The 12,113-nt window shown below is 36.9% G+C and overlaps 2 protein-coding genes across 2 annotated transcripts; one reads left to right on the top strand and one right to left on the bottom strand.

Moving 5' to 3' along the window:
- Positions 1-1,616: 1,616 nt before the first annotated feature.
- AK88_03723 (uncharacterized protein) lies at positions 1,617-5,882 on the bottom strand (the record flags this gene model as incomplete). The annotated part of the gene is made up of 1 exon (XM_012481333.1): positions 1,617-5,882. The coding sequence occupies one exon, from the start codon at positions 5,880-5,882 to the stop codon at positions 1,617-1,619; it is 4,266 nt and encodes a 1,421-aa protein (XP_012336756.1).
- A 5,215-nt stretch (positions 5,883-11,097) lies between these two features.
- AK88_03722 (uncharacterized protein) lies at positions 11,098-11,378 on the top strand (the record flags this gene model as incomplete). Its single annotated transcript, XM_012481332.1, has 2 exons — positions 11,098-11,226; positions 11,265-11,378. 2 exons carry the CDS (start codon positions 11,098-11,100, stop codon positions 11,376-11,378), a joined length of 243 nt encoding a protein of 80 aa, XP_012336755.1.
- Positions 11,379-12,113: the final 735 nt, after the last annotated feature.

Below are 12,113 nucleotides of genomic sequence, written 5' to 3'. Positions count from 1 at the left end.
TTTTTTTTTTTTTTTTTTTTTAAAACCTATAACTTCGATTAACATTTATATACTAACAATACAAATTGATTATCGCTTATTTTGTACAAAGTGTAACTAAGCAGCCAAAAAACAAAAATAATAAATGTTTTTACCGAACGGGCCGTTTCTCATCAGGTGGTACGTTTAGAAAAATGGCAGCAGCGGGTAGAAACACTCCAATTGAGGAGTCCAAACACAGTCGTTTCATGGGGTGCTAGTTTTTCCTTTTTAATTGGGAAAATGGGGAAACACTATCCCACCGCCTCGACTTTTTCCTAGTGCAATGTATTTTTGGTAACCGGCTCTTTAAACCCCAATTGTAAGCCCGTATTCTTTGTAGAACCGCGCAAGGTTCTTTCACGCGAACGCTTTTGCTCATCTCTGTTTTACTTAAAAAAGGTGTTAAAAAACTAAATAGAATTTAACATATATTTGTCTAAATTATTATACTTTTAAAAATATCGAAATTACATCATATAAAAGCAAAATTAATAACAATAAAATGGGGAGCATGTAGTGTGCAGGGGGGCTTGTGTGTAGGCGTGTGGCGGTGTTGTGTAGCGATGTAGCTATGCAGTTGTGCCCGCATGTGTAGGCATGCACGTCTGCACATGTGTCAGCGTACACAGACCACATCATAAGCATGCATACATACCCGCATAAAAAAAAAAAAACAAAGAAAACATGGGCTGATTGAAACTTTATGGCGACGAGCAATGCGAAGTATAAAATTTCTAAAAAAATTTACAATAAAAAATAAATTTTAAAGCATAAAAAAAGGGAAAATTGGCGAAAAAAAAAAAATGTGGACATTATTTGCATACTTAATTTTTTTACCAATACGTATATGCCTGTAGACATATACATATTTCACAAAACCGAATAAAGATGGCAGCTTCACAGGTGGAAGGGGGTAAAACAGAGGTACAGAAAGAAAAGAGCAAAGAGGAAAGAAAAAAAAAAATGCTGTTACATATGTGCGCTATATATACATGTGCAAACGTGTAGACATATGTATATAACACCCACCTATCCCTTGTGTACGGGTAGGTTATCGTGCATCGTACATCTCCCTCCTTTCTGCACAGATCGGTTCATCACACACGCGTACGCACGTATGTATATACATACGCAGACACGTACACTTCGTAAGCGCATACATGTTTAAGCATGCGCTTAGGACAATACGCATATATACATAGCGCACATATTTTATAGCCAAATTTTTAAAACACAAATGTGAGGGGTACCCTTATGTGCATTCGTACGAACCTACACATAGGCTATAACATGCACACATACATGTAGGAACGCACGCTGCCACACACATACACACACGTGCACACACCTACACACACACACGACTGCCTGGTTTTGCTTTACTTCTTCTACTGTACAAGATGTTACACATGATAGTGGCAAATATTTACTTCAAAAAAAAAAAAAAAAAAATGATACACATGCTTTCCAACAAAAAAGGGGAAACGCACATTTCGTTATACTTGATAAAAATAAGAAAAAAAAAAAAAAAAACATTTTCGTCATTGTCCTCACTTTTTAAGCATACATCTTGAGGTCATATTTTTTTTTTTTTATTAAGATTTTTTACTCTTCTTTTTAGAGTAGCCAATTTTACTTGGGGATTCATTTTTATCAAAATTGAACACGGACTTTCTTTTATTTTTTGTAATTTTTTTATCTACCTTCAATGAAGTATCCTTGGTGATACTGGACTTAACAGGGGTTTCATTATTTATAAAAGACTTCATAACTGCATTTTCATTTATCGATGTGACTACGCTTGCTTTCTCCTTCGTGCCACCTCTCATCATCATTTGCTTCTTGGGAGTTTCGTAATTCAACATACTTGACATGTCTTCTTGTTCCATTTTTTTATTGCTCATAACTTTTCCTCCCTTGTTGGACGCCTTAGTTTTTTTTACACTTGTTTTATTCGCTTTGAAGTTTTTATCAATATGTAAAATGGGCGTTTTAATGTACATGTTATTTATTCTCTCTATCTGTTCTTCTAGGCGGTCATCTGATATTCTTTGCCTGGGGGTGTGATCGAAGTCATCCCTGTTGAATATTTGATCTTTGAATCTTGATTTGAGGCTGTTGCTGTTTGGCGTCTTCATGGAATCCATGTCGTCGCTCAGCTTGCTAGACTCGATGACGTTAGAGTTATCATGTGGAAGATTAACCTTCTCATCGTCGCTATGATCACCGTGACTGTTATCGCCGTAGCTATTGTCTCCATCCCCACGCTCGTCGTCCCCATCGGCGCTGCTGGCGTCATCCTCGTCCTTCAACACCATATCGCTCAAGTCCTGATACTTGTTATCATCGGACATGCTGAACTTAATGGGCGTCTCAGACGAGTCGAAAAAAGTGGCAGAAAAATGGGCATTCATATTGGAATTATTGGAGTGGCTAAAATTTCCGTGTACGGTCTCTCTTGTCCCATTTCCCCCACCAGAATCCATATTAATGTGTTGCAAATTAACACGTTCGATGCGATTTTTTTCTTTAATAAATTTCTTCGTAGGTGTACAAATGTCGGTTATTTTATTAAAGTGTTGGAAATAATTATTCGAGTAATACTTGTCCGTTTCCAATATGGATGGCTCATTGGGGTTAGCAACGAAATTCTTTACACTATCTTCCGTTTCGCAAACTACCCATATGGCAACACAGGAAATATCATCTACCTTATTACCCTTGTAGGTTCCATTTGGTTCTCTATATTTTCCAAGAAAGGGGAAAAACGGTTTGCAGTGAAGTTTGTCCCCACTTCTCCTCTTAGCTATGTTCGTAATGGAATAGGCTATGTCCTGTGCAGGAGTGAATGCACTTGGGTCCCCTAACTCACATGCTTCTTCTGGGCTGATGGCAAAGGTACAATAGGCTTCTATTTCTTCATCGAAGAGATTATCACTCACACCATCACTCATTAGTAAGATCAAATCTCCAGGCATACATAAAATTTCCGATGGAGGGCTGACAGCAGCTTCGGGTGGATCTCCATCAATATCTACCTTTTCTAATATTTTCACAAAACTATGTAGGCCTCTATTTTCTAAATCTTTCCATTGACTACGGTCAGGTAAGTTGGATAGTTGGTAAGGCGCTCCATTCTCCCATTTCTGTTCACTCGTCTTCCATATAATTTTACGTACTATGGAAGGGTTCCTTCCTTTATTATTATAATACAAAAAGGATTCCACTGGAAATTTTGGGTAAGTTTCTCTTTCGAAATTTATGTCTCCTGGAAGGAACTCCCTTCGAAGAATCATACACACACTGTCTCCTAAAGAGGCTATCCCGCACTTACCAGTATATTCATCTATCAAGCCTACAATAGCGGTCGAGCTACCATATGCATCTGCGTACTCTTTCTTTACACTGTCTAGGGAATTTCTTAACAGAAGCTTCGATCTGATGATGGTATTATAGGACACTTTTGCATAGTCATTTAAATTTTTGGATAATTTTTCTGCCTCCCTCTGGCAAGCAAGTGACAAACCGATGGAAAATTTAGAAGCGTCTATTCCTTCTAAACTCCACGAACCAACCCCATCGAATATACCAAACGCAGGAGGTATATCCGTTTGAAACGTCGCGTCTTCACACCTTCCTTGCACTTTCCCAATACGACACTGTCCTCCGTACGTCTTAAATAGTTTTATCATGTTGGCTCTTACATCATCCAAGGAGTTTTCTCTCATTAACATATTTTCACTTAAGCGTCTTCCCATTTCATCCACCTTTCTGTAATTGTCATCCATGAACATTTTATTCGTTTGATCTAGTAACGTTTTATTATTTTCCTCGATAGTTCTGTTCGCGCAACTTAACTCACTTGTCATGTTATTATTCCTGGCCATTTGAAGACTTTCTTCATCTGAGGTAACATATAAACAGGTGTCATTTAGTTTATTAATTTCTAAATTTTTATTTTTTTTTTCTTCAGTGTGTAAATCTAATGAGTTACTATACATTTGATGACTGTATTCTTTATTTTCTGATTTATCCGTAAATAAATCGCTTTTATTTTTTTTATTGCCTAGACCTACGATGTCGCTGCTCATGTGGCCGCTACTATGGTTACAATTGTTAACGGTGCACGAAACAGAACACGTACTCGTACAAGCGGTCGAACTCGCAACGGCACTGGCGCTCGTTCCACCGGCGTGAACACTGCTACTACTGCTCTTAAAGCCTAACTCTCTTTCTTTCGCATGCAGCAAATTCGTTTCGCAGGAGTGGGAGTGATTACCTTGTGCGTGTGCCAGTGGCACGTGCTCACTGGAGGAGAGATAGGTATGACTGTTGCTGTGATGATTGCCCTGATCGTAGTCTCCCTGATAGCGGTTACCATTTGCATTACTTTTACCGTTGCGATTGGCATCCATATCACCGCTGCTGCCAACGCAGGAGGAGCTGTACTCGTCACAGACGAACCGTGGGTCTTCGAGCGTCATTTTTTCCCGCACCTTCTTCAAATTTTTGTACAACTTTTGCAAACCACAAACAGCTTTCCACGTCCGCCTAGTGGCATTGACATTGATATTTTTCAAAAGCTTAATATTTTTAAAAAAGGAAAAAGTAGCGATGGGACAATAGGATATTGCTTCTTCTAGCAAATTCAAATTCTGTTCATTCAGACCAAAGAACAGCTGCTTCAGTGCACTATCATTTAGCGAATTAAAAAATTCATTCATGGCTTTTGTGCCACTAAAATTAGGATCACTCCTATGGAATTTTATATATGCACAAAACTCTCCATAAATCCTATCTTTTAACACCACCTGTGATCTAAAAAATTTAAATAAAAATCGCAGCTCATTTAAAAAGGTAACTGTTCCTTTTAGAGTGTCTAATAATTTATTTGTACTTTCACAGTTCCTACTAAATCGTAATATCCTCGCTTCTTGTGTGCCTGACTGATTTAGTAGCAGACACACATATTTGTGTTCATAGTCCTCACGAAAGGGTAATATGCAGTGTTCTAAAGACTTGGACGACTTGCGGTCGTTTTTACTATTCTTCATATTATATCTGTCATTGAACTTTTGGTCGTACTCGCAGAAACCAAATTTATTCGTTTTTCCTGCACATAGCATTTCGACGAAATTGGACACGGCGTTTTTGTCTCCCAGAGGGGAGTCATCATGATCGTTGTCATCGTGTTGGTTGTCATTGTAGCTGTTGTCATTGTAGCTGTTGTCGTGGTAGCTATTGTCATTATCGTTTTGATTACCCTGTTTTTTTTTCTTCTTTCTTTTTTTGTCCATCCTGCTCGGTTCGCCGAAGCCGCGACCTCCACCTCCCCTGTCCCCATCTGTATCCCCCTCACTATCGTCACTATGCTCGTCGTTATTCCCGGCATCATCCCCGTCGTCTTCATCAAAATTGCTGTTACACATGGATATGTTTGTAATAATCTTCTCCTCCAACATTTCCGTTTTCCTTTTTATGTTTAGCCTCCTTTTTAACTCTTCTAAAATGTTCTCCTTGAATTCTTCGTTGCTATTTATTTCAACCAAATCATCTGCGTCCACGAACTCCACAATTTGACAAATGGTTATGACTTCCCCTAAGATATATATTCCTTCGTCTCCTATGAACATTTTATGTTCGGCCCACAGAGCGTGTGATATTTTTCCATTTTTCACAAAGGTTCCTAAAATTTCTTCTAGCTTTCTCTTCACGGTGTCCGTGTCATTATTGTTTCCTTCACCATTGGAGCCGCTTCGGTCTTTCCCTAGCACGCCCTCTTGCCAAGTCTTATATTTAAACACGTCGGTGGACACATAACCAGACAAGACCTTGTCATATATGTTGCTCAAGAATTCCATGGTGAAAAGTTAAAGTCAAAACTAAAGCCCATGTATACACACATACACATATATGTATGCGTTGGGGTGGCACATACATAACATGTAAAGGGGGGAGGCGGGGTAAGCTCGCCAGGCATGTATGCCAGGGGTTGTACATATATAAGTAACTAATCGGATGTAATGGGGGCTATAAACATCACATGCAGTAGGAAGGCGATAATAACTTGAATTTTGCACACGTGTACTTGGCTGTGCACAAACTTGTGTACGCATATAGAGGCGGGTGTTGTACTGTAGAAGGAAGAGCCGTGTGAATTAGGGATGTGTGACATGAAAGCGTGTACACACGGGATGAGCTTATCTACCTATATCTGTGGACGCGTATGTATACGTTATACGAATATGTACGTATACATAAGCATCCTCGCACGCATCCATATGGGCATACACACAGGGTATGTACTCTTCAGGATGTTTTGTTATAACATATTTTATAAAATAACAGGCGTGGAATATTTACACAGGGGACACATAAATGGCGTGTGCGATTTTTTTTTTTTTTTTCTCCTCCTCCTCCACCCTTTCAGGGTATGATGTTTTGTACCCTTTTTGGTGTGTGTTTTTTTATTTTAATTTCTGGTTCTTCGGAGGAAGCGATACAATCACACACATATGCTGTGTACATATAGGTGTATGCGCGCACGTTGGTAGGCATGTATGAATGTACACATGTCGGCAAACCGCTAAATATTTCAGCTTACTCTTTCGAGAGCAAGCTCGCATAAATGCATACGTGCCTGCGCGTGTAGGTGGGAAAAAATGCATACCGTAATGCGTACATTAAGGTATACATTAAGGCATATATAAACATTTAATTATAGTTTAATATATCTATATTTTTAATGCTGTGGGTATTCACAACAGCCTCGCGATTTCGTATTTTTTTTTTTTTCTTTTTTTTCTTTTTTTCACAGCATAGTGTATTTAATTTATATTTAATTCATTTATATACATCAGGAATACGCTTATGCGTACGTATAAATGGTAACAAAAATATATAAACAGGCAAGATGTACACATAAACTGGGACGTGTATCTATAAAGATGGGAAGGCTTATGTAAAGGTGCGAGAGAACGTGAATAAATCATGCAATACATGTATGAACAAAAAATACACGTATTCATGCATACACGATTTTCGTTTATGCAGGTATTATTGATCCTTAATTGATTTATTTGGCATGTGTCATCTGTCACCTTTATTTTTTTTTAAATCGCTTTCTCTCTCTCTCTCTGTTTTTTTTTTTTTTTTTTTTTTACTGTTTGCTCGTAGTACGCATATTTATTTGTATATTATCTATCTATAAGAGTAAGTACGTATGGATGTATGTACGTACGTATGCGTGAGTGTACCTTTACATGTGCGTGTACGCATTTGTACTCACGTGCGCGGGCGAGTACATGTGTATGCATACGCAGAACTCAATTGTACATGAAATACGCACGCGTTCGTAAATGCGTATATATGTGTGCATATATATATATATTACATATATATGAATATACGCACGTATGATGTGCCTCTGGTGGCTCATCGCAAAGAGCCATAAAAAATATAACTTGGTGTGTTCACATTAAACCCTACGTGCTTTACGCTTATAATTTATTTTTAAATATAATTCATAAATTAATTTCATTTCACGCAAAAAAAAAAAAAAAAAAAAAAATTCAAACACGGCACACAAAATGTTACTTAATTTTTTTTTTTAATGTTTAAAAAAAAAAAAAAACCTACTGCTACATTTTATTATAAAAAAAATTGTGAAATAAAAAGGAATTGACGAAATGTAAAAAACTGTTTGCATACGTAAACTGTGTGCTTTTTCATCCCTTCCTGCCCTTATCTTTTTCTTTCTTTTTTTTTTGATAATTAAAAAGAGTTCATTATTTTTCTCTTTTCAGGGGCTTTTAATTACGACTTTAATTTGCATTATCTCTATTGTTACATGCGCACGCAAGAAAGCACGCACAGGTACGTATATTTGCTACTCATTTGGTATGTAAACTTACACGAGTGTAATTCTTGTGGGCATAAAATAGTTAGAGGATATACATAATGCGTACATGCATACGCATATAATTACGCGCAATGCGCAAAAATGGCATATGATGCGCATTTTGTGTACAAAATGTTATTTAATTACATATGCAAAAAAATTATTGTGCTGCATGTTTTTTTTTTTAATCTTAATTTAATAATATATATATATATTTTTTTTTTAACACGTTTCAAACCTTCCCATTTGTGTAAAGAGTTTTTAATTAATTGTTAATTTTAGGTTTAATTTTTATTAAAGAAAAAAAAAAAAAATTGGTAAATTGGTGTATATATGTATATTTCCTTTTTTCCGAAATTATTTGCATTTTTTTGATGTCACACATATTTTCCTTTTTATTCTTATTTTTCCTTTTTTTTTTTTTTTTTTTGCAATTCTCTTACGATAAAAAGGGGCAAAAAAAAAAAATAGTGCATTTTTTTTACATATATGTTAAAAAAGGTGAAATATGCCGTATTTTATTTTTTTTTTTTCCCCACTGTGCATTAGCAATAAATTGGCACGTATGCACAATATGGCACTTTGGTACAAGCTGGAAAAGAGTTGCTTGTGTACACATGTACTTAATTTTTCAAGCGTGGCGTGTCAACTTGCACACGTAGCACCTACTCATTGGGTAAATGTTGTTCCCTTGCGTAGCTCTGAATAGAGTCCTATGACATCTGAGTAGCATGCCGTTCTGCTTCACTGTGCACATATGTATTTTACAAAAGGGTTACTTTGTTTTTTTGGGGTTGGGCCGCGGTGGATAATCGTGGAAGCATACACATATGCCACCATATTGTTACTTAACATTTATCACAATTTTAAAAGAGGTGGAAATGACAAGATACTTAAAGGGAGACTTAAAAAAACAGGTTACGCAGAGGGGGTCTTACGGAAACCGGGGGCCCAAACATGTGCGTAGCACCATTACTTGAAAGGTGTGCATATTCGGGAGTATAATTAGAAGCAAATTCAGCTAATGAAATATTAGCAACTTCAGTTAGAATGACATCGTTGCGACACCTTGAGGAACAATCGTTTCCGTGCAAAGGGTAATCCACCTAGGCACGCTCCTAAATGTGTGCACGAATTAATGTGGGGTGCCTCTTAACCGTTGCCGACCTATAGGGAAAGGTGCACTGCGCACAAGGTTCATTCCCCTTGCGCACCCGCGCGTAAGTGGCCAAGCTGTTACACACGGCTGCGTATGCTTGCGTCCACTTGTACCATTTTGGTTTACACCCCTTGAATAAGCATACCTGTTTAGTTCTTTTTTGCAAAAATGGTTAGTGAACCAAAAAAAACCAATAATAATAATAATAAAACAATATTTGTTCTCTAGTAGGCGCATGTGCACCATGGTGCATTGGCAGTAATTCTTTGCTCCTTGCTAAAATTAAAATTTTAAAGCTACCACATCTTTTGTAAATTCTTCAAAAAAATAATAAAAAAAAATATATATATATATTTCCCCCTTAACTATATGGCCTATTCGGTATGCTTCAAATTATGCGTTACACTAAAGGTGGGTGAAATGTACACACAAGGTACGCGCAGTTATGCTTAAGTCTTCTGTGTGTAAAAGAAAAAAAAAGGAGGAAATACTTGTAACAATTTTTTTTGCATATGAAGGTGTATACATATGCCATTTGCACGAGCATGTATGCACATGATATAATTGCGAATTAATAGTTTCCCCCAATGTATCAGGCTCACATAGGCGCTATAAGATGCAGTAACATTTTTACCAGCCCCTATCACAAAATGAATGTTCCCCAACGTTCTTATTAAAAATATTTACGTAATTTTACAAAATTTGCATTTTCAACACGTACATGTGTGTATAAGGTGACAAAGTTTACTGAGTCATGTTGTGCCCATACGACCCCCCTCATCGCGATAATGCGGTCCAATGTGTGCATGTTCCCTCCCCTTTGGACCATGTCGTATATTTGGCCATTTCTATACACATAGGAAATGTGCCGTTGAGGGTAACACACAAGGCTAGCCATTCTGTGCACAAATGAATTATGTGGGGATACACAAATTGGAGCAAACAATTTGCTCACAATTATTGTTATCTGTTGGAGAATTTCTCATAATGTCAACAAGGGTGGGACAAAACAGTGGACAACAATTTCTGTCGTGTGCAATTCATGTTTATTTTTTCACTCGAGTTGATAAATTTGTTTTCCCGAAATGGAGGGACTATATCTACAAGTACAGGCTTTATAAAGTGGTTAAACCGACGACATGGTCGCTTTCAATTTTGTTCATTTGTGTGTTTATGCCTTGCTCGCGTGTTAACCTTATGTGGATTGAAAACAAACGGGGGGGCGAAGAAGCATTTCAAAATTGATGTAGCGAAATTGTTCGAAGGCGTAACACTTGCAAACATTTGTTCTGCCATCTTTAACATATTGTTACGTCTACATATTTGAATTAATGCGTTTTGCGACATATATGCGTGCTCGCAATATGTTCACGAACGGGGGAGGAAAATTCCTTTTTTTTTTTTTTTTTTTAAAAGATATAATGAAAAAACCACAACATGTATTTCTGCCGTTTCCTTATTCAGTAGAACGTTTGAGGATGTACCGCTTACGCCCAAGCTGCCATGAAATGAAAAAGACCTGTCCGTTAGCATCAACAACCTGTGATGCAAAAGAGTAAAAGCGCACAACACAGACACGCGATGAGACATGTTTACGAATTCGCAAACAAATGTGGGCGCTTCATTTGTGTTGTTGAAAAATGCTCAGGGGAAGGGGGACCAGACAAATGCTCCAGTTCGCGTTTCGCGCAGCCATTTTGGGGGTTATTTTTTTTTTTAATGAAGCACAATTTGGACAAAGGGTTACATAACAAGAGCGCAGTTTTTTCGTACAGTACATATATGTACAATTCATTACTTTCAGTTGTACACAACGTTATGGTTGTCTTGTTCTGCACCCGTCAATTGATAAGCTCAGTTTGCAGCAAAATTAATTTTTTCCTTCAAAATAAAAGGACCATAACAGAATAGAGCGATGGGTACAGACGTTAAATTGAAAACTCCGAAAAGTTCTTTCAAGCTCATATAGCAGATTCGTTCTTTGTCTTTACATGCAACATGCGCACAAATTAAAAAAATGCGGGAGAAAACAAATGGAAACAACAATGGTGGGGCAAAAATGGAAAAAGAACATGAAAATAATCAAAATGATGATGAAAGGACGAAAAACTTCGTCATAAAATATAATATATTCAATCCCATTGGCGTATTTTTTATTTTTTTTTTTTTTTTCTCCTTTTTAAGGTACTTTTGTTTCCTTTAAATATGAAGGAAGAAGCGCGTAATTTTTATAAATTCGTAAAAATGACTGAACCAGAAAAAGACGGCTGTTTCTTCTTGAGTGCAAATAAATTTTGAACCATGGGCTTCAGTAGAATTTGTCAAATATGCAAAAAGTTACGCACGCGTTAATATAAATATATAGAGAAATTTTATGGGCACTTTTTATTACATATATTTTTTTTATGTATACCATTTTAAGCATATTTGCGATGCGAAATTCGTAGCCCACGTGGATTTATATATATATTCGCCGTACTGATGATATCGTGGCATGATTTTTTATAATTGAAACCCTTTTGTAATTGCGTATTTGAAAAGGGAAGAACGAAGAATGCTCTATTTCAATTCGGAATTTGAAAATTTTGTAAGAATAAACTTTTCTCCCCCCAAAAAAAAGGTTTCGATTCTCTGTATCTCGTCATGATTTTGTGCTACAACAGAGAAACCAAATTAAGGAAATAGATAAACAAAGCTTGCAAGTAAATAAATTTGCGAGCGAATAAAATTGCGCATAATTGATTATACAATTAATTGAACTTTTGATGACCCCAAAATATCTACCGACTGCTCCGTGCAATTTCCGTTTTTAACGAATCCATACATGCTATTATTATAACACCCATACCCACAATACGCACGCCAGTACGTTATAATGCGTTATGCAAAAACGTTCTGACAATTATTGTGATGAGAATTAGCCAGTTCAGCGCCACTCTTCCTTTTTGTGCGCCCCTTATAGTGTATATATTTCCGTTCTGTATGCCATACGTATTTGATTATAACTTACGTCGTACCCATTTGCATAACCAG

This window comes from Plasmodium fragile (assembly GCF_000956335.1).
Source record: "Plasmodium fragile strain nilgiri unplaced genomic scaffold supercont1.45, whole genome shotgun sequence".
NCBI lineage: Eukaryota > Apicomplexa > Aconoidasida > Haemosporida > Plasmodiidae > Plasmodium > Plasmodium fragile.
Note: the sequence above shows the minus strand (reverse complement) of the source record. Positions and strands in the feature narration are given on the sequence as shown.